The following is a 24,218-nucleotide window of genomic DNA, read 5'->3' on the forward strand; positions in this document are numbered from 1 at the left end:
TTAAGCACTTCAATTGTGCTAACATTAGAGGTTTCTGGGAAAACTAGAAATAGACTTATAAGGAATTATTTACCGTGTTTTGTGAAGTGCCTGCGCAAAGCTTCTAGAATAAATTACTCTTTCCTCTCTCCCTCAAAAAAAAAGTAAATTACATCTTCCTCTCAAAAATATTCAGGAAAACTACTGAAATTAGCCATGTGCAGAAAATCAATATTTTTGTAATGAAGTTTTAAAATTTTGATATAAAGGTAGGTTTGTGACATCAAATGTGCATGTTGCTTTAAATCGCTCTGTATCTTCAGAGACTTTATATCTCAGCCAAGAAGGTCTCTGCACCTTGTAAATTCTATTTTTACATTTTCAACTTTGATTTTAATATGACCACCAACAATGAAAATTCTGCTCTTCCGTTTCACACATATTGTTCATACAATAAAGTACACAGAATATACTGCATATCCTGTTTAGCTTTACAAACGAACAGATTCAATGTTGCATTAATATAAGTAACTTACAGCTAACCAAGTAAGTCTGAAAACCAGTTTAAAACATCAATTTCCTGACCTTGAAGTGTTTTTCATTTTGCACCTCTCTCCAAAAGTTTAAAGCCATTATCCCATGTGCATCCCTTCAACAGCTTAGAACTTCTAATACAGTTTTATAAACTATTCCCATTACTGCCTTTAATAAGTCTTAAATTTCTCTGTGCTGTGATCCTAACAGCCCCCCCCGAAAAAACAAAAGCCAAACCACCCAACCCCCCAGTCCCAGTCACTAGTGAATATGGGCTGAATTATTATCTGAGCGGTAAAGATACTGAAAATCAGAAATCCCTAAAAGGCAATTTATTTCTGTGTGGCAAGGGGTCATAGTATTTTTTTTAATATGACTGTCAACCTTTAATAACAAATAATAATGATAGCATCATTTTATGTAACACTCACCTGTTAAAGTACTAGGATATGGACTTGGCACAGCTGAAAATGAAGTTGATGCTCCTCCAAAGGGTGTCATTCCTGAGGGCCCTCCAAAAGGAGTCATGGAATGACTATTAAAATTAGCTGCTGATCCCTTTATTGACGGTGACTGTGTTGCTTGGCTGGAGTCTGATCCATAATGGCTGACGTGGGAAATAACAGGTTCTGGAGTATTCTCAGTTCTGTATTTCATGGCTGGACCTTTATCTTCTTTGCTTTTAATGCACCCCATGGCTGCTTCTGTGAGAATGAGAGGGAAAAAAAAAAAGAGTTAATCTCCATGTTGCGTCTTTTGATAGTTAACATAGAAGATTCCCAAAAAGTTACCAAAAATGCTGATTCATTACTGTTTAAAAAAAACCAAAACAACCCCCAGCAATTGCTACCACATGCATACTATAAACTCTGATGAAGATGTGTTCTGGAATAAAATCTGGAATAAAAAAGTCATTCCCAGACTAGAGAAGACCTAATTATTTTCCCTTACAACAACACATACTAACAGCGCATTTGGATTATTCTTCATCCCAGTTCCTTGGTGGACTGTAAATGGTAAAAAAGAAAAAAAGGAAAACAAACAAACAAAAAAAATCAACAAAAAAAGAGGGAATCAGACGAGGCAAGGACACTGAAGACAGCAGGACAGATGGGGAAACAGATGTGACAAATCCAGAGTCAATTATACGAAGAAAATGAGTGGGGCATTCCTGGTTTCTTTTTTAAGCACCTGTGCAATAAGGTCCTGACCTGCTGGTGGTATTACAACTAATATCTTTAAAGATGTAGAGAAGTTTTCATCCATTGCCAGCCCCTGAAATACAACTCGCAAACAAACCTGGGATATTCATGGCCACAAGACAGGGTTAAGCTCTAGGGCCTAACTAGAATTAGAAAAAATTTAGAAGAGTAATTACAACATCTGTAGTCTGAATTGTGCCCGGACAGGTGACAATTTATAGCCCTGCAGCCCCAGATTGCCACCAGCTCCCACTACAGGCAGAGTGTGCCAGAGCTGTTTACCATGGGGACACCTACTACCTGCTGATGGAGGTAACCAGAGAGGAGACATGTCGCCAACAATTAAAATGACTGCGTCTTAGGAAGTCACCACCTGCCGTTTATCAGGTGGTGAACAAATGATAGCAGGCATTTTCTGGCTTATCCCAGCTGGGAAACAAATCAGGAAGGAAACAGGAGTCTCTATTAGATGCAGCACTAGTCTGGCATGAAAATGCCTGTATTCTTGCGGGGGTGGGGGGGGGAAGTTAAAAATCTACTCTAACTTCAAAAGTAGAAGCCTCCACAAAAATAGGAAATCAACTGTTCCACGTTCTCCAACAAATCAATTAAAAAAAAATAAACAGCAGCAGTCTGAAAGCATTAAAAATACGTCTTTTGATAACTACAACAGTAGTTTCATGGACTTTAACTAACAACTAGGGAAACACAATGTTTCCCATTGTGTGTCTATTTTTTTCCTTTTCAATTCTCTCTTACCTTGTTAACTATTAGACACAGAAATATGGAATAAAATAAATCTTACTAAACAAATACTGCCTTAATATAGTCACACTGAGAGAAACTAATACCCTCTATATAACTAACCATTACAATATTAAAGATACTGTAATTTCCTCAAAAACCATGAATCAGAGTTCCCGGAAGGAAGAAGGTCCATAGCCAGTGAAACACCATAAGAAATTTACTGCTCATAAAAATTAAGAATATTCACCCTGTCAATTCAGCCCCTAATGTTGTGATGTAATACAATTACTGCTGCAGAAACAAGCAGCAACAAATCCAAATAACTGCACTTTTACAAATCTCATCTGAGAGTTTTACATAGAATAATGAACCATCACAAAAGCACACCTTATCTCTTTTTTTTTTACTTCTGATACTATTATTGCCAATTTATTAATGATGCACAAACGTTAATACAGCATGACTCAAATACATGCGTGAAGAATGTAATATGTCTAAATACCTTACAAAAGGTACCTTGCAATCTACAGTAGAAAAGCCAATTATTAATTCACGATACAAATCAACCAAACACCCAATCACATCCTTTTAATTTCTCTACCTCCCACTGCAGATAGACACTGTAACTTGAACCACTTTTTTTTTTGGCCATGTGGCTTGCCTTACTCTGAGGCCTATTTCTTTGATTCTCTTTAAAAAACTGCAAACAAAGTTTTTTGCTAGCACTGAATAAAAGTCCAATCACCTTTGCAAAAATGTCTTTGCTAATAGCACTGATTCCCTACCTTTGGTTGAAAGTTAAGCATCATACACAATTCAAAAGTCCAGCATACTACTTACGTTAATAAAGTAGATTAAAAGGGAAAGAACATTTTTATGATTAAGTGTAAATATTTTTCCTCTCTTACTTCTGGCATTTGGTTAACAGGCTGGTAAGACTTCAAGATTAAAAAAACAGAAGCCAATTTACCAATTGTGGTAAAACTGCTGGATTCTGCCCACGGTATTGCTGATTTGACCAAATGGCTGGTGACAAGGCTACCCTGTACCGCAGTTGTAACTAGTATCACCCATATGTGCTCACTCACTTAAGCTGTGGTTAGCAGCAAAAAGTTACCATTGGAATACTTGAGTCCCGCAAAGAAAAGCCCTTACTGAAGACTTGAATTCATTCTAGAGAAATATATTCAGCCTCCCCCTTGCTTCTCCCCTCCCCACTCACTTCACTGTTAAGGTAATCTTCTTTCAGGGGTTAAAGAGATTAACAACAGAGATTCAATCAGCACTTCAAACAGAAAGACATTCAGAAATAAGCAGACAAAAATTTAAAAGCTCTACTTTTATAACTGCATACCCACAAAACAAAATTAAGAAAGCTACCTCCTTAGCTTTTAAAAGTCAAAAACATAGGTGGAACTTACTATAAAATACTGTGTATGCATTTAAGAGAAGGAATTACAGGAATGAGGTGAGAGAAGATTACATAAACCAAGAGTGAGTAGTAGGGAAGAGAAAAACGATTGCCCACACTAAGGGGAAAAAAAACCCGGCGACTTATTACTCTTTAGTCTTGTAATAAATTACTGGATAAAGAAAAAAAAAATCCCTAAGCAGCTGGTATGCAATGTTGGATTTGATTATTCTGGTACTGTACTTTTTATTAAAAATTTATGTGACTGAAATAACTATTTTCATAACCCTTTGTCTGACCAGCAACAGAATATTAAGGAATACATTTCTATCATAAAGTTCATGGCTTTTTCTGAAGCACTGAACTCTCTTTGGAAACAGATACAGATGAGAAGTTCCTGTTTGCTCTGTAGAAGTCCATCTATTCAAAGAAATGCTGGCCCAAGGTATGTTACTCACAAACCACTAATCCATTCCTATTAGTTAAATCATTATTTTAGATCAGACTGGTGTCTGAAGCAAACTACTCGAGTATCTTCAGCAGCTTGTTCGTTCTTTGAAACAAATGCTCTCCTGTTGGTTCTCATCAGTGTGCCCACGTGTTTGGTGGGTGGGATAGGAGTTAGGTCTATCAGGAAACTATGTTTGGAAAGGTACCGACTAAAAGCACAGATGCCTTGTTCTGCTTTCTACATGAAAAAAATCCTATGTTAGGATGTTTTCAAGAAAAAACAGAAGCTAAAGTGATTACTGGAAGGACAGCTGAAGGTTAGCAGGATGCCCACATGAGAGTACTCCAGGAAGTAGCCATCAAATGAGATTTTAGTGACATCTGATTTGATTTGGGCTTTTTGGAGAAGTCATACAAAGGGCAAAAGTTCATCGTGGTTCAATAGTCTACAAACACCTCAGACAATGAGAGAGGACCTTTAATAACCCCTCTGCCAAACAAGAGAGCTCCAAAAAAGTCAATGCTGCCCTCTTATCTTCCCAACTGTTTTATAGCAGAGTGCCAGATCACGAGGAAAGCTTTGCTCACCAACAATTGAAAAGTGTGGCCAGTAAAGTCTTCATGGGTTTTTTTCCTGCTTTCCCTTCAGAAGAATGATCTACCAGCCCAAGAAAAATGAGTTTTTCCTCAAGAGCCATCATATCCTAGGACACTGACAAACAGTTCCCTCACGGTGTCTGCAGCCTTGTCTGTCCACCCCGGAGAGGTGGGTGTCACAAGGGAACCACTCGCTCGTCCAACATGTCTCTGCTCTTTCCAGTTGATAGTTACAGAAGTTATCTACTCATTGGCTCCTTGGGACACAAGGTTCTTGGGAATGCTTCAAGAAAGGTCTCCTACTGGCGTGAAGGAAGATGGTAGAGCTTTCTTTGAAAGAGGTGATTTTAACTCAGGTGGATAAACTGACAATCTGTTACAGCTAGCTGCCTCAGAGCAAAGCAGTCTGCAGATGCCTCTAAACCCCGTATTCACTTTTCCCCCCATACTCTACCCATCGGCATCAAGATTTTGAGGGCCAGAGATTAGCCTCCGAAACCCTGAAGGCCAAAATCTGGGAGAGCCTCATGTTTGTTTCATTTGCTGTCACTGATTGTTGTCAAACAAAAAAACCAAGAAAAAACAAGGAGTTTCCTCTTGGGGCCAACTGGAGGTATTCTTCTGATCTCTCACTTCTGTTACAATTCAGCACTTCCCCAGATGCCTTCTGGAGAGTTCACCACGACATAAGGCTGTGAACGACAGCCGCACGGAGCCGTTTTGACATGCCGCAAAGGGAAAGACACGCTAGGGAGTTGGTCTCTTTTCAACCTCTAGAGTAAACTGGCTACTAAAACCGCACAAGTAACTAAATGCAAAAGGCAGGGCAAAAGAAAAATCACTAAAGGGAAGGGTGGGTTGCAGTGTTTCTTTTTATCATTCCTTTTGATTACTGAAATTGTTCATACAGCCAAAAAGAGCACGTAAGTAATTTTTCCTATGAAGAAAGAGTCAAGGTAGAAGAACAAGCAAGTAAAATCTCTTCCCAGAAGGATAAAAGCAAGACTGCAAATATCCTCTTGCCTTAAAAAACCAAAACAAAACACGCCCCCCAAACTAAAAACAACTGCCCCACGCTACATAACATAAAAAAGAATTTTATTTGAGGTTCACAAATTGCTAATAAAAAAATGAAAAAAACATTGAAGATTTCCACTGCTACACTATCTTCACTTTTCAGTGTTAGAAAAAAAAAAAATTTTTTCTGTCAAGAAAAGAAGTGCCTTCACTTCTCAAAAGTAAAACAAATGTCTTACAAAAAGATCTTCTTAACTTTCAACTAAAGTAATGATTTAAAGTTATTAAAATTTCATGCAATGATGAAGACAGGATATTCTGCGGAAAGTTCGCTAATGGATCCATTAGCTGACAGCTGACAATTTGCTCAAACAAGTGCAGAGCTGACCCCATATGTCACCAGAGACACGCAACCTACACTGGCTTTTCATACGCTAGGCAAACAACGCAGAGCATCCGCCAAACAGGTGGTTTCAGCTGGTGGTATCGAAAACTCATTTATTAGAAGCGACATAGTCTGAAAGAAACAAAGACAACCAGAAAAGAGGCTAACAACCCCTTTGGCCAATACTATAAAATGCAACTAATTCAGTTCATCTGTAAGAGGTCACTGCTTTGGTATGAAAATATGGGTGAGCTTTTTTTTTTTTGTTTACAAAGCAATCCACCATGTTTGTAAAAGAAAATACACCGTGTGTTCTTTGCAGAGTGTAAGTGATTTTTAAAAATTATGCTGTTTTTATCATATGATATAATTTAGATTTTATGAGCTGTAAATTGTAAAATTTGCTTATTTTACTATGAATAACCCATGGCATTCTGAAGAATAATGTTCTACTGGATTCAGTTTTATAATTAGCAATAACATTAGCGTAACGAGACTTTAGATAGTCTGTATCATTATGCATTTAAAGTGCAACTGATGTGACCTTGTAATTAATGATCTAATAAGGAGCAAAAAGTGAAGACAAAGGAAGCAGCATAAAAAAACCCCACACTGAAGGAAGGATTTAGGTTACCAGAATTTCAACGTTTACCACATATCTACGTGCAGTTCTATCCAGAAAAATAACTATAAAACAGCACCACTAGACCTTAGGTTGCCCATACACTAAAAATATATTTGAAAGTAAAGAAACATTCTCTTCATTACTGACTAATGCAATCTGAAATTTTTGATCCTAATGTTTCTACAGACCAAATCCTGCTTTCAACATGACCACACAAACATATTCAAGGAAAAATTCTGGGGCTGCTGTGGTAATGCTTTTGATTTCATAGAAGCAGAACAAACCCCAGCTAGCAAAACCAGCATAGCAAACAGAGGATGCTGCACAAAGAGAACAAAAATGAGTATAAAAGTGCTTACCTGGTTGGACATTTTGTATTTCAGAGTTAAACGCTGTTGCAAATATGTAATATTTCTGTTCTAGCTCATGCTTTTTAAAGAAATCAGATTTTATATTTGCATTAAATTAATGATTGAGACTGATCCTTCTACTGGGGGAGCTAGCTACCTGGCTGACAAGATCACTACAACAACTGTGCTCTGATCTCAAAACACTACCTGGAAAATTAGGAGAAGCAGGAATTGCGTCAAAAAGAGTAAGGTCCTTCAATCCTTCATGTCATTCCATGATTTCTTGACTTTTTTTGGAATGGAAGACAGGAAGTTTGATGGAAGCATGCTTCCTCTGCGATTTGAACGGCTTAGACATGGGAGACTTGCTCAGATGTATCAGCCTTTGGACATAGTATCCATGAAGGAGACGGAGGATTTCCAGTCCTCCAATTTGAATGGTCTCAGACAAAGGCTTCTCTCCTTAAGAAACATCTACTGTCTTTATTGGAACTAACAGGTAGGAGATGGAGCTGCCCCAGCAGGCAGTACAACCCTCATCCCAATCCACACCAGGCCCCACCATGTGACTGCAAGGTCCCATTGGATGTCAAGTTACAAAGTTGAAGGAAAAATTAACTACCGTAACAACAAGTTCTAATAAATAAAGTGGAATTAAGGATTATCAGTGAGGCAAAGTCAGGAGAGATACGAGCACTCTTCAGTTTTCCCTCTCAGTCACATCCTCCTTTTACGTGGACCAAACATGTAGGATCTCCTTCCACTCACTGTGTATTTGGACAGCTGAATCAGCGGTCTTTCATTTTAAAGACAGGCAAAGGCTGCAAGAGCATATTGGAGAAAACTATCATGTCAGGGATGACACGTGGCTGGCTCTGCAAAATATACACACACTCATAAAATTGTTTTTATTTATAATCAGAGTTTTGCCTACATTATCTGAGATTTTGTAGGTTTCTTTTGACCAGATGTTGTATGCAAGCATAGCAAGAAAAGGTGGCTTTTCCAATCAAACCAGTAAGCACTCAGGAAAGACAGACTAGAGTTGGAAGAAAGCAAGCCTACTGTAATCACAGAATCATTAAGGTTGGAAAAGACCTCTAAGATCATCAAGTCCAACCATCAACCCAACACCACCTTGCCCACTAAACCATGTCTTTAACTAATGTTAAAGACACTTCTAATCAAAGAAGATCTAGTTCAGTATACTGTCTTCAATAGCGGCCTTCACCTCTAACCAGGAGCTCCTCCTTCACCATGGGCCTGGGCATGGACTCTGACAACGAATAAGGTTTTCTCTTTGTAGGATGAAGGACCAGCAGCAGATGCCTTGGAAGATGAGAGGCAGGATGAGCACAGACTGAGACTTCCCCAACCTCCACCAACCTGTAGCTCAGAAAGTCCACAGTCAGACAGAGACTGAGGACTCAGCTACACGAGAAAAGTCATACAGGTGTATGAACCAGCTTATTAATCTAAACTAATGTAGTTATGTTGATGGAACATCTGCACAGGATTTGCATTCCAGTACAAGTATGTCTTTACTCAAATTGTTTTATGCTGCCTGGTTTAAGTCAGAATAATCATATCAAAGAAAATAGAAATAGTTGTTACTATAATGATATAGATTTAAACATCGTAATTTTCTGTTCTAGACAAGGCTTCTGAAAACCCGCAGGAGGTGAGCGTCACAGCCAAGACCTGGACTGAGATCTTCCAAATGCGCCCGTAGTGGCCTGGTCTGATACACCCGAGCAAGACTTCCTCGTCGAAGCTGTTCAAGCGTCTGAGGCAGCACACGTCCATCATCAACCTTTTGCTCACATGAGCAATCTCCATTCACCTGGAAGCTGCCCACCTTGTGCACAAGGCAACAGAAAGCACGAAAGAAAGAAGATGCTGGGTGGAAAAAAACAAATAAAAAAATACCCAGCACCCCAAACCCACCTGCAGTAGGCACAGAGCCTAGCTCGGGGTACTCTAGCTGGGGGTACCAGCCAGAGGGAGCTGCTTCTAACTTCCACAGCACAGCAGAGAAAATATTTGTCAAATTTAAGTCTTTAAAGATCATTTTAAAAACGTACCAATTGCTAAATAGAATTTTATTTTAAGAAAGTTTGTTTGCAGGATCTATTCTGAATTTTCAGTGAGTTTTCAAGCATATTGTTCATATCCAGAAAGAGTGAAAAATAATTTGTGCTTTTTTGTACATCCAACAAAAAACCTGCCGACAAACCTAAAGCAGATGATGCACAATGGGTACACAACACTGATGGATTAGCACAAGGGAGAGATTAACTAAAATATCAGAATTGCAAAAGCAATTTTATGTGCTGAAATATATAATACATATACATGAGACCATTTTAAAAATTTAGAGTTAGAATGTCTAGCCATACAAATTCAAATCTTTACCACACAAAGACATTTTCTCTGACAACAGATGATACCACAGACAAAACAACCAATATATTGTCTAGACAGCATTACTGCTGCTCCATTGTCTTGAACATTAAAGTACACAGTCAATAAATAAATGCAGGCAGAAAAGGACAATTCAGTTTTTTTCATATAATAGCTATTTTTATTAATTTGTAAATAATTACAATTATCTTAAACATTAAAAGCCTGATATATTAAAGAATTCTGGCCAAAAGTTTGTTTCAGATTACAGTAAGATTTATGTCATACCTTATGAAAACTATCTAGCCTATTTCAGACGGGATTTAGGAACTGATTTATAAATAGAAAGATTTTGTTTTCATTGAGTCCTACCTGGAAAACAACAAAAAGTATGCCTGGTATCACAGAACCTTTTTATACATTGAGTTTTCTATTTAAGTATATTATTTCTGAAAAAAATGCCTCCAAAAGTTATTTAAAAAGCAACTCTTCAGTACTGTTTACTAAAGTAAACTAAAGAAAACCAACATTCTGTTTTCTGGATCTCACAGCAGGAACCATGCAAACTGCTTTCCCAAGCATTGCTGTCTGCATTACGGAAGAAGTGAAGTAAAACTTACATGGTAGAAGAACAATTTGCAGCACTTTTGTTCTGAAAAATTCTATGAAAATTTAAGAAGTCATTTCTTCCAAAGTTCAACTACAAACTACATTTGAAAAAACGGACTACAAAATTTGCAAGCTCCCAGAAATTCAGAGATACTGAAATTCATATGAATCTATAGTATTTTTCATCTTTTCAACTGGGCACACGGCTGAAGTAGCAATTACATTTTAAGATGATAGAGGAATTCAACATCAGCAAGAATCCAGCTGCAACTTCATTTGGTCTCTGTTAGTCAACTTGGAAATATAAAGAAAGGAAGAGGAATAAAAAAAAAAGACTCTACAATAAATGACTGTTCTATCCACCCCAATTACAGCACAGGAACACTGCTAGGGAATCTCATGGAACTTAGACTTAATTAATCTGGTGTTTGACAAACTGTTACTTCACATTTGCACATACCTGCTTTGTAGAGATGAATTTTCCCACCTACTGTTTGGCAAATGTCACCCTAAGTTGAAAGTAAATTCCTCTTTATTCTCAAGCTATTTTATCTGAATATAATTGACATGATTAGCATGTTAACAAAAATCAGTAATTAAAGTATTTAAATCCAATTACTGACAAAATGTTGCCGCTCATTTATTCAAGGGCCATATACCCAGATCTCCTTCAGCAATTAGCTCTTTGCTGAACAACAGGAATTTCAAGAAGCCAGCTGGAAAATATCAACCTTTTGACTACAACAAAAAGTATGTATAAACAATTACAACCACACATGTACGCTGTTCTTCATGATTCAATAGCTTGTGTTTTCCTTTGCACATAAAAAACAAGTGAAAAGTACAATTAAATTGCAAAGAAATTCAAAATTAAACAAAAAAAAAATGTAAGATGACACCTGCTAAATAATACCCTTATTAGAAGGGAAGAGCTGGATGACGTTTTAACTAAACAAGAATTATTACCCTAATAGCTATCATTACTGCTGTTATATTGTTTTCTATACTGACAGATATAATAGTGTTCATAGGCAAGAAGACCAGGAGAAATTACCTTAATTAGCTTGTCAGGCATCTTAGACAATAGAGGCCATAGGGGTGCCCTAAATTAATTTATCTTTTTTTATTATTTTGAACGTACGCACATTCTCAAATTCAAAGTGACCTGTTACAGAAAGTCCACCCACACTGGACAAGTCCTAGATTTTAAACACAGTAACCACTAGAAGTACATGCCTTGTGTCCCAACTGAATTTAACCCCAACATTCAGCCAGCAATCTTGTTACACCCTTGCCTTGGAGCCCTACCACCACCCCGTTTCTGTTCCCTGTGTAACAGCTCTTTTTAACCTTCCCCTTGGCAAGACTGATGCAGTCCCACTAAACAGTCTAGCAATTGGCTTTCCAGTCACTCCAACCACCTCATTCTCTCCAAGGTCGCCCAGTTTATTCAGTTTCTCCCATTAACAGGGATCACCAGGAACAGACATGGTATTCCACGTAAGGGATATTTTCTTAACCCTTCTTTCGTAGAATCACAGAATGGTTTGGGTTGGAAGGGACCTTCAAAGATCATCTTGTTCCAGCGCCCATGGCTATGGGCAGGGACATCTTTCACTGATCAGGTCGCTCACAGTCCCATCCAACCTGACCTTGAACACTTCCAATGATGTGGCATCCACAACTTCTCTGGGCAACCTGTTCCAGGGTCTCACCACCCTCACTGTAAAAAATTTCTTCCTTATATCTAATGTAAATCTACCCTCTTTCAGTTTAAAACTGTTATCCCTTGTCCTGTCACTACAAGCCCTGGTAAAAAGTCTCTCTCCATCTTTCTTAGAAGCTCCCTTTAAGTATTGAAAGCCCACAGTAAGTGTCCCCAGAGCCTTCTCTTCTCCAGGCTGAATAACCCCAACTCCCTCAGCCTTTCTTAATAGGAGAGGTGTTCCACCCCTCTGATCATTCTTGTGGCCCTCCTCTGGACCTGCTCCAACAGGTCCATGTCTTTCTTGTACTGGGGACTCCAGAGCTGGACGCAGTACTCCAGAGTAGAGGGGCAGAATCACCTCCCTCCACCTGCTGGCCACGCTTCTTTTGATGCAGCCCAGGGTATGGTTGGCCTTCTGGGCTGCAAGCACACATTGCCGGCTCATGTCCAGCTTTTCATCCACCAGTATCTCAAAGTCGTTCTCGGCAGGGCTGCTCTCAAACCATTCATCCCCAAGTCTGCATTGATACTGGGGATTGCCCTGACCAAGGTGCAGGACCTTGCACTTGACCTTGTTGAACTTCATGACGTTCACATGGGCCCATTTGAGACTCTAGTACTTATTTTGGCAGCAGCCACTGTCCCTTACGATTCTCGGGTCTTTTTCAGCACTGCTTTAGAACAGAAATTCCCACATCCTGAAAGCATGGCCCACATCCTTCTTGCTAGAAGTACAATAATATATTTTGCTGTGTTAAACAGGCATGACTCTCACCTAATCCGGATTACTCCAATCATGGAGCTGTGACACAAATTTGGGGGAAAAAAAGAAAAAAAAAAAACCACCAACCTATCACTCGTCTGAAAAAGGAGACAACAGAACACAGTAGAAGTCTCACCATTACCCTACCCAGGGCTTCTTACACTTATCTCCAATACTCCATTGCCCTGTTCATCATCTACCCTAGCAGCACCTGGCACTACGTTTTGCAGTGTGTGTGGCGCTCAGCCACACAGTAACTCTACCTGCCAAGCTCATCTGCTTCTGCAGGAGAAAGACATTTCTGCTGCACCTCAGCAAGCACACCGCAGAAGGAAAGCACCCACTTTCCTCTTGTCTTGGCAGGCAGAACTGCGTTATTTCTAGGTTCCAGTCACTTGTCCTAGGCCAGGGCTGGCTCCTGCAAAGTAGATGTATCCTCTGTCTTCAACAGAAAAGTTTTGTTCCAAATGGGGGCATTTCGCTAGCGATTTTGTAAGCCTGTTACCAAGGAAAAAAAAAAAAAAAAAAAAAAGAAAAAATTCTTAATTGTTTGCTTTCAAAAACAAGGTGTTACTTTCCCTCACATTCATGTTGTTTCATTTGTCTAAGGAATCAAAATACTCAACTCTTTCCAGCTCCAGACTAGCAATTAGAGTGACATATATGGGGTGTACCAAGCCTGCAATGATGGCATGTAATGGAAAACCACAGAGCGTTCATTCCCATTCCTTGCTGGTTTTCCTTTAGACTCATCTTCCACTGATCTTTCCTCTACCACTTAAAACTGCTGAAAGGGCTTTAGACACAGTTCATAAAAGCATTTCTGAAAAAGATGTCAAAGAAAAGACAACTTTTCCTGAGGGTGTTCTTATTTGATGGAGTGAAACAAAGGGGAACCATCTCAGCGTTTCCTGTGATGGGGAGGTTTATCAAAATATAGCTCAAAAAAATGGTGAAGTCTTCAGACATCTTCTAAGGATACATTAAAGATGACATCAGTTTTCTCTTCATCTTTTTAAAAGGTTTTCCATATTAGGCCACAGGCCTTCCCTCTAATTTAGCATTTTCCAGCTCAGATTACTCCCTACCATGCAGGCAACACAATCCAAGCGTGAACTAGCCAGCAGCGTGTAGAACATATTATCAGTCACTACTCTCTGTAACATATGCAAAGTGAACACAACTGATAACTTTGATAAGTTAGCCACTGTACAGGACAGAAAATAAAACAGGAATAGAGGAGAGAAGAGTGTGAAGACGAGAGTGAAGAGATGCTAGAGCACCAACTAGAGTGCTATGAGTTCCCTTTAAAAAAGAAATAGAATATCAGTAATCAAAAAACAAAGAAAAGAGCAATAGAAAAAAGTTTTGACATATTTCATGTAGGTAAATACTGTTAACCTACAATAGGGTACATCACAGCACAAAGACATCCTTCAGTTTTTATCGACAGGTTCAGATAACGCACTTCTAAATAGGTAAGTAAAATGCCTTCGCCATTCTGTTTTCTCAATCATGCTGGTACCTTGTTTTCAGGAGTACACAACGTATATTTAAAGATTCTCTTCAGGCTAAATAACTACTGTTTAGTAGCAAATTTTCTTGTTCCTAACCAGTAAGCAGAGCTTTTAGCAATACTCTTTTGACTCCAAAAGTATTGCCAGAAGGAAGGACAATTTCCATTTTAATTAAATGTTAAAGGTAGAAACACTGAAGCGTGGGGGGAAGATATTAGGGATTCAGCAGAAGCATGCATGTCAAACAACTTACTCCTCAGTAACTTCCATGAGTTATTTAAATTTTGGTCACAGGTCAGAAGGATTTAAGTTACGAGTAATAATGAAGGAAACAACAAATTAACAATATTTTAAAAGAATTAATGCAGCCTAAGATAGAAACATTGCAATGACAGAACTTCTCGTCTCCAAAATAAGCAGCATGGTTAAAAGAGCTGAAATATGTACCTCGCTGCAGATTTGACAAGCTATCCTGGTTTCAGCTGGGATAGAATTAATTTTCTTCCTAGTAGTTGCTATAGTGCTGTGTTTTGGATTTAGTACAAGAATAATGTTGATAACACACTGATGTTTTAGTTGTTGCTAAGTAGTGCTTACCCTAGTCAAGGACTTTTCAGCTTCCCATGCTCTGCCAGGTGCACAAGAAGCTGGGAGGGAGCACAGCCGGGACAGCTGACCCAAACTGGCCAACGGGGTATTCCATATCATATGACGTCGTGCTCAGCATATAAAGCTGGGGGAAAGGAGAAGGAAGGGGGGGGGATGTTCGGAGTGATGGTGTTTGTCTTCCCAAGTAACCATTTCACATGATGGAGCCCTGCTTTCCTGGAGATGGCTGAACACCTGCCTGCCAATGGGAAGCAGTGAATGAATTCCTTGTTTTGCTTTGCTTGTGTGCGCGGCTTTTGCTTTCCCTATTAAACTGTCTTTATCTCAACCCATGAGTTTTCTCACTTTTACCCTTCCGATTCTCTCCCCCATCCCACCAGGAAGGAGTGAGCGAGCGGCTGTGTGGGGCTGAGTTGCCGGCTGGGGTTAAACCACGACACAACCTCTGACTGAAAATTTCAATAAAACCAAGTATTTATTGAAAAAAAAATTTAAAAAATACAAACATTTTACATAATTCTATTCTATCATGTTCCCATAAAACAAGAGAAAAGGAAGAAAGCCTTGTTCCACGTCTCTCCTGGAGGGTGGGGGAGAGGTATTTTAAGTCCTTTTATGTGGTTTTCTTATTCATTTCAGTGTGCTGGTTCTTCTTATACTGATCTAAACTAATGGTTCACAAATACCCAAAAACTTGTATTTCTCATTTCTTATAAGCTTAAATAGGAAGCTATATCTGACAGAAAGTTGGTGGTGTTCCCTATCCAGCAGAAACAGGATTTCTTTGCTAAGACTCAAATCTTCTAAACTTCAAAAAATCCTTAAGTCCTCACCAGTTGTATAAACTTAATGCTTCTAAATGTCTTCTTTCAAGCAGGAAGCAATGTAATACTATCATCCCACAGGTTAGCTTTAAGAATCAATTTTGCATATTTTTAAACACTGTCTTCTAGACTAAACATGAAATGAATCTGCTGAAAAACAGGTTCTGCTGTTTGGAGCAATTTGTGGATTGCTCGCTGCCAGAATCCAGTGCTATTCACAAAGAATAATAGTAAGAGTGATAACCCTGAGGCTGAGCCCTATTAGTAGAAGTAAATACCTGTACCTTCAGCCACCAGAGGAGTGGCATAGTTCACTGGTGACTGGTCTAAAGACAGGCAAGATCTGCACAACACAGCACTAAACCCCAAATACACAGTAAGAAGAAAGGAAAAAACAGAAGGGAGTAACTTCCTTGGAACAGTCTATAGGGAAGGAGTAGGTAGCACTTTGTATTTCTACCAAATACTGGTTGTAACTCAACATGAAGAAGGGATATTGTCCACAAGCAAAGTCCTACGCGATATCAAGGGGAGAGCTCAGCAATTGCTCCTTATCACACCAACTGACAGGTTTGCATTTCCTGCTCATAAAACATCTAGCATTAAATTGCCAGACTAAGGATGGGGAGAGTTATCCAGCCATTCCCAACTGGTAGTGACTACTGGGTTTTTTATGTCCCCTCTTGCAAGAAAGGCTTTTTTTTCTAGGAGTGCCTGGCAATTTCTATTTGACAAACGCTTTGCTAGTGTTAAGGAAGGGCTGCCGATGTGCTTCATCTGTTCTCAACCAGCTAGAACTCCCAACCCAGCTAGAACTCAACCTGGCTACTGTCGTGAGAGACAACAAAAAATGCTTTTATAAGTATGTTAATGACAAAAGGAGAGCCAAGGAGAAGCTCCATCCTTTATTGGCTGCTGGGGGGGGGGGGGGGGAATGTTGCCACCAAGGAGGAGGATAAGGCTGAGGTACTCAACGCCTTCTTTGCCTCAGTCTTTAATAGTCAGAGCAGTTATCCTCAGGGTACTCAGCCCCCTGAGCTGGAAGACAGGGACGGCCTGTCTTCAGGATAAACCCCCCACAATCCAAGAGGAAGAAGTTAATGACCTGCTATGCCACCTGGACACTCACAAGTCTATGGGGCCGGATGGGATCCACCCAAGGGTACTGAGGGAGCTGGTGGAGGAGCTTGCCAAGCCGCTCTCCATCATTTACCAGCAGTCCTGGTTAACAGGGGAGGTCCCGGACGACCGGAGACTTGCCAATGTGACACCCATCTACAAGAAGGGCCGGAAGGAGGATCTGGGGAAATACAGGCCGGTCAGCCTGACCTTGGTGCTGGGGAAGATCATGGAGCGGTTTGTTTTGAGGGCACTCACAAGCCATGTCCAGGACAACCAGGGGATCAGGCCCAGCCAGCACGGGTTCATGGAAGGCAGGTCCTGCTTGACCAACCTGATCTCCTTCCATGACAGGTGACCCGCCAGTGGATGAGGGAAAGGCTGTGGATGTGGTCTGCCTGGACTTCAGTAAAGCCTTTGACACTGTCTCCCACAGCTTCTCCTAGAGAAGCTGGCGGCTCACGGCCTAGACAGGTGCACTCTTTGCTGGGTAAAAAACTGGCTGGACGGCCGAGCCCAGAGAGTTGTGGTGAACGGAGTTAAATCCAGTTGGCGGCCGGTCATGAGCGGTGTTCCCCAGGGCTCAGTTTTGGGGCTGGTCTTGTTCAATATCTTTATCAACGATCTGGACGAGGGGATCGAGTGCTCCCTCAGTAAGTTTGCAGACGACACCAAGCTGGGCAGGAGTGTCGATCTGCTCGAGGATAGGAAGGCTCTGCAGAGAGACCTGGACAGGCTGGATCGATGGGCTGAGGCCAACTGTATGAGGTTCAACAAGGCCAAGTGCCGGGTCCTGCACTTGGGCCACAACAACCCCAGGCAACGCTACAGGCTTGGGGAAGAGTGGCTGGAAAGCTGCCCAGAGGAAAAGGACCTGGGGGTGCTGATTGACAGCCGGCTGAACATGAGCCGGCAGTGTGCCCAGGTGGCCAAGAAGGCCAACGGCATCCTGGCCTGTATCAGAAACAGTGTGGCCAGCAGGAGCAGGGAGGTGATCGTGCCCCTGTACTCAGCACTGGTGAGGCCGCACCTCGAATACTGTGTTCACTTTTGGGCCCCTCACTACAAGAAGGACATGGAGGTGCTGGAGCATGTCCAGAGGAGGGCAACGAAGCTGGTGAAGGGCCTGGAGCACAAGTCTTATGAGGAGCGGCTGAGGGAACTGGGGTTGTTTAGTCTGGAGAAGAGGAGGCTGAGGGGAGACCTCATTGTGCTCTACAACTACCTGAAGGGAGGTTGTAGCGAGGTGGGTGTTGGTCTCTTCTCCCAAGTAACCAGCGATAGGACGAGACGAAATGGCCTCAAGTTGCACCAAGGGAGGTTTAGGCTGGACATTAGGAGAAATTTCTTTACTGAAAGAGTGGTCAGGCCTTGGAACAGGCTGCCCAGGGAAGTGGTTGAGTCACTATCCCTGGAAATATTTAAAAGACGTGTAGATGTGGCGCTTAGGGACATGGTTTAGTGGGCATGGTGGTGTTGGGTTGACAGTTGGACTCGATGATCTTAGAGGTCTTTTCAACCTTAATGATTCTATGATTTTCCTATCTTCCCGTAGCATGTCATAGCTATGACTTCTAACTTTTGTTATTTTTGGTATAGAGCTGAGAACTGTTTTACATCCTTGTCAGTACAAGTAAGGAGTCCACACAATATCTACATAGCATCCAGTTCTCCCAGTTAGGAACCCCAATAACCCTTCAGTTCTAAGTTTCCAACCAATGATTTCCCCTAAGCTCCTAGTGAGGAACAACTCTTCCCCCCGTGTTTGTATCTGGTGGAGGAAAATGTTGGAAGAACACAGGTTTTCTATGATATACATAACCTGAAATGTTGTTGTGACTTATTTTCTAATCCCAAACTACTGTTCTAGAATGTTCAGGCTGATGTAGGAAATAAAAAAATACTCACTTTAATGTAAAAAAAAAAAACAAAACAACCCAACAAACTTGACAGAGCTCCATCAACCTTTGATATATAACTGAATGTAAGTATAATTAATAGGATAGAAAAATAGAAGTGGTACAATAGCAATGGGATTGTAATAATTTCTTATTTTTGATTCAGGTATAAGGATAGAGTCTGATGACAGGTTGTGATCGGTGTGATCAAGAGGACAAAGTTGCCACAAATTATGACATAAAAAGCAGAGTTCCCAAAAGGAAAGTAAGAGAAAAGAACAGGAGATTGCCACTGACAGGAATCAAGACTTACAAACAGGAAAAAAGAATGGGTGTGTGGGGCAATGAAGAGCTTTCAAGCATGGCAGAGTGAGCAAGCATGGCACAGCATGAAAAGTACTTAAAAAGGATACCAGCCATTCCAAGTGTCTGCTCCAGACAAACAGAAACAAAAATTAAGGAAGGTATCTGCACTGCCTACCTTTTGGTCCTGAAAATTTGAAGACTGGATCACCTTACACAGGCTTCCTGTACAACCAGTGGAGAGACACAGGCTCCTCTAGAGGAGCAATGATTTTAAGGACACCTAAATATTTTTCTATTTTTTTTCATCCATAACATTTAACAGAAAGTTTAGAGCAGAAAGAAGATTGTGTTATATGCCCTGCTCTTCTCATTATGCTAGTCCTTGTCATCATCCCTCCACCCCAAAAATCAAACCAGTTGGCAACAAGACTGGTCAGATAGCCTCGCAGAGCTAGATGCTTAGAAATTAGGCGATGTGAATACACCCTACTTGTTAAGTTTCAAATCTGCCATAAAAGCAGAGCAGCTTCAAACAACACAAAATACAAAACAGGTTACAGAGTGCTGATTTTAAATCTCTGAAACCTAATTCATGGAAGAAAACAAAAGACTTCTACTCAATTGCCGTGCCAGTCAAGCTAGTGTCCTTTTAAATAATTCCCTAGTTTAAACTAATGACATTTATATTCAGTAATGGACTTCAGGTGGAATTCATCTTCCAAATTTAGACATCCATCTGGGGGTGAGATGAATCATGCAGTGAAAGTGCTTATTTCTCTCCATTGACTATAAAGGGAGCCTACAGAACTAGCTCACGTATAGGCAGCCAAAGCTGGTGTTCACCAACCCGTCTGCTGATAGCTAACGCTCAAGTTTATGTTGCATAGCATGCCTAACGGTCGTCTTCTATCACCAAATCAAAAAATTAGGCTAGAAAACTTTTCTTTCAACACGGTGAGAAGCAACACTGCACTATATTAGCATCTGGCATTAGTTGTATGTAAACATTAGCAGTCACTACTTTCCCCTTGCGCAACAGTTAGAGGTCTGTTCATGGAAAAATAAGCACACCTTTCAAATAAAACTCCCACACATCTGACATCTTTGTACAAATCTTAACACCTGTTGAATATGAAAGAACTATTTTAAAACAATGCAACCACATATAGAAAGCTATCCAGAAGCCCATACCTTCATAAAATGATGCATAACTGGATGAAAATATATTAATAAGTCTAATTGCCTAAACTCAGCCTAAACTTCAAGACTGTTTCTACAGAAAGCAGGGACTTAGGATTCAAAAATCAGTGACACAGTAAAGTATACTACTAAATCAAAATAATCTATTAAGATTGAACCAAACAATAAAAATCTTCCAATTTGCGCAGCTGCCACCTTAACAAAAGGAACAGGGCAGCTATATTAAATAGCAGCCTCTTGTTTCAAATAGAAATGCAGTATTTCTGTCCAGCACAATGTCCTCTTAATATTACTTCTCCGTTTAGAAGTAGAGAGGTCCCTTGATTATTTCAATGGTCACTACAGACACAAAGAAATATATTTTTATCGATAAGCTCGTCACATACAACAGAGAGATACGGGGGCTTGGCGTGCCTGGGGGAGGGAAGGGCAATACAAAAATCACCGCAAAGGAGTCTGAAGGGAGAGCAGAAATAACCAGCCTACAGACAGCCCAGACCACGCATTTGTTCGATCAATACCCTCTCAAAAACGCTTCTTTCTTAAAACACCTCTTTCCCTAAAGGGTCTCTATTGTGTGAGGAGTGCATGAGAGAAACGTATTGGAAGTGCATCCATTACATGACCAAAAAAGTACTATGCAGCGGTAAGAGGACAAAATCATAGGAAATTAAGCCACCAACTGACATGCACCTGCAATCCTAACCCTGCCTTGAACATAACCCTTGCTTCATGGAGATTTTCTATTTTGGTGGCACACACAAGGTCACATAAAGAGAATATGTAGCCAGTCGCCCTAGAACACCCCCTACATAGGTTAGTGCCCCATTTTGGGCCAAAGTTTGAGTGCTACTGGTAGAAAGGATTCTGGAACACAAGTTAGAGAAATTAAAAAAAAAAAAAGGGGGGGGGAGGCGGGGGGATGACATGACCGGCTTTACAACAGAGGAATGGCTGTACTGAGCAAGACCCAAAGGTTCATGCCCATTCAAATACCCTCTCACTAACAGCAGCCAATAATAGACACCGAGTGAAGCGTGTAAGAACACAATAAATATATAATAATACTTCCGCAGAATACTCCCTAAGCCCCCAACAGTTTGCAGAAGCAGGATTTCCTGAACAAGAATAGGTATTTGCATTTGATGATTCTTCTTCCATGAAACAGCAGTTTCCCGCTGCACTGATGTAATGTTTAGCCTCCTTAAATTCCTGAGGCAAGAAATCCTATAGCTTAATTACACGTTCTGTGGAGAACCACCTCCTTTTGTCTGTTTTCAATTCATCAGCTGCATTGGAAGTTTCATTAGCTACCTCTTAGTGTGTGCGCACTAAAAAAAGACAGGGAATAAACACTCCCTATTTATGTCCTGTTGGCTACTGAACACTTTACAGAATTCTGCCACACCACTTTTTGGTTGCCATTTCTACCCTAACGAATAAATGCTGCTCGTCTTACAGAAATTGTTTCATATTTGCTCTTCCTTAAAACTGCAACTACATTCTTTTTGAGAAAATGACAGTGTTAGGGGTGAGTGGGGCAGAACTATATAAAATAATTCAATTTTTAATTTTTTTTTAAACAGTATAATCATTATTCTCCCTTTCTTTCCCAACCATTTCTAGTGGCAATAGTCAGCTTCGAGCTCATCTTTTGAGATGCGAAGGTAAGCTTGCTCCTCCCCACCTTCAAATACACCACATGAAGCTATTTATGGGAAATTTCATCTGCCATTTTAACGTTCAGTTGCTGAGCACTGTCAAGTCCTTGTGCAATGCTAGGGTCTGCATTTGCGCCTACTACCCACCAGTAAAGTCTGTGAGCTCACTTTTCTGTATCCTTTATGAACCTGAACATTCTCCATTAACATAATCCTGGAGAATTGTTACCTAGGACCCCTCTCTATCCTATTCACTCCAATTCTCCATTTCTTATATTTTAGTCATTAATTTAATGACATAAAGTCCTTTTCCCCTATCCTATGGCTGCCTAGTTTCTTCAAAATTCTTTGGTGGGAGCCCTTGTCAAATGCCCTTTGGAAATCCAAGTAAACTATTTCTGTCAGATCTTACTTATTCATGTGCTTGCCTTCCAAAAAACTCCAGTGAGTTTGCAAAACATAATATCTCTTCATAGCAGGCTCTTAACTCTTCCTCAATATATCAAGTTTATTCATGTTGTCTTCATTATTATTTCGACTGATTTACTTAGTACAGTTGTCAGGCTTACTGATCTGTAGTTCCCCAGATCTCTCCTGAAGCCTTTTTTTTTTTTTTTAAAAAAAAAAAAAATCAGTGTCATATGCAGATTAAGACATTACAGATCATACATAAATAAATTTATATCTTAACTAGATGTTGTATTTGTTGCTTACTGTCTACAGTACAATGATCCTTGCCTGCTTGCTGTTTGGAAAGCTGTACTTGCAAGTGTAGCAAGCCTCTCTAAAGAGATGTGAGTGTTGGGGTTTTTTTTCCTTAAAAGGTTTAAGCAGTATCTTTGGGAAGATCAGTACATGATAAAGATTTACTGTAACAGTAATACCACAAACATTTAGTTGTATCAAAAGAACTCTCTTATCTTTCCAGTCTGTAAATGATAGTTCCATAAATACGTGCTCCCGTGCAGTAGTAGCCATTCAACTATTTAATAGCTGTCCTAATTACCAGAAAACACAAATGAGCTTGTGAAAACACAGTTATTCATTTGCAAATGAGATATTGTTCAAAGGGAAGTATAACATTTAACGTCTTGCTAGAAGACTGGAATTGAGAACTTCTGTGAAAATTACAACCAACAACCAGGCAACTTGACACAAGGACTAAACCAAGCCCATTTTCAATATACACAAGTATTTTTATCCTCACCAATTGTGTGAAATTGCAGGTTTTTTTCACAAGGTTTCTAAGTGCCCTCTAAATTCAAATCCAAGTTCACCCAATTTTTCTTCAGCACAGCATTCACTTTCATCTTATTTTCTATTCATAAGTCCAAAGACAAAGAGTTGAAAACAAACGAGTCCCATCTTACTAAACTGATCAGGTACCTTTCTGTGATGCGAGCTCAAATGCTAGGTTTCATTGTGGCCATATTTCTATTGGTAATCTGCTGAAGTTAAACATAATAGTGTTTTTAAATCCATACGCAACTGTTTCAGCTCTTTTTTCACCTCGATATTCTGTATTAGTCTAGCAGAAGTTTGTAGTTCTAACATCAAGAGAACAGCAGCATGGATTCATCAATTCGGTATGTTTAGTCAAATATACAGGGAGACAAACAAAAACAACACCTTATCACCATTGGTAAAGAGACTGTTGGAGCCAGTGTAGTGCTCGCATTCTAAGTTTTACAGCATTAAGAGGAAAAAAAAAAAAATGGCATTATCACAGATGTTGAAAAACCACCTTTCCAAATAGGAGATTAAAACATTTCCTTCACTTAAAAGCCTCTGGTGCTGCTCAGTCTTCCAGGCAGCAGAGAAGCTAACAGTACCCAACTGCCCGCCACTGCTGCCATGGGGGTGGGGAGAGGACACAACGGACAATAAAGCCATACCCAGACTTGATATTAATAGCAGAAAGCAAAGAAACCCAAAAGAGCAATGCAGTTGCAAAGAGTTATCTCTCATCTTCCCAAGTTATCATAAGAAAGCTGGTAGAAACAACAACAAATATTTGGCTGCCAAAACAAACAAACAAACAAAAATACTCTGCCTTTCAGCACCTGTGTTTTGCTTCAACTACCCCACTTACTGTTGTGGGCCCTCTTAAATCCTTTCATGAAAGTCACAGAACAGCTGAAGTTGAAAGGGACTTCTGGAGGTCGTCTACTCCAATGCCCCCTGCTCAAAGCCATGTCAATGACAGCAAGTTGCTCAGGGCTGTGTTCAGTTGGGTTTTGAGTTACCGCCAAGGATAGAGACTCCACAACTTTTTTGGACCACCTGTTCCAGCGTTCTATCACC

General features: G+C 40.1%; 1 protein-coding gene across 2 annotated transcripts in view; it reads right to left on the bottom strand.

Annotated features, from left to right (window-relative positions):
• YES1 (YES proto-oncogene 1, Src family tyrosine kinase) overlaps window positions 1-24,218 on the bottom strand; it is a 53,195-nt gene that overhangs the window by 15,196 nt on the left and 13,781 nt on the right. Inside the window, exon 2 of one of the 2 annotated variants that reach the window (XM_075142025.1) lies at window positions 945-1,217. In XM_075142025.1, coding sequence (XP_074998126.1) covers window positions 945-1,209 — 265 coding nt within the window. In that variant the 5' untranslated portion in view covers window positions 1,210-1,217. Of the gene's footprint in view, window positions 1-944; window positions 1,447-24,218 lie in introns of those variants that run through there. The other variant, XM_075142026.1, reaches the window with a different exon arrangement.

The sequence above is a fragment of the Calonectris borealis genome, chromosome 2, assembly GCF_964195595.1.
Source record: "Calonectris borealis chromosome 2, bCalBor7.hap1.2, whole genome shotgun sequence".
NCBI classification, from domain to species: domain Eukaryota; kingdom Metazoa; phylum Chordata; class Aves; order Procellariiformes; family Procellariidae; genus Calonectris; species Calonectris borealis.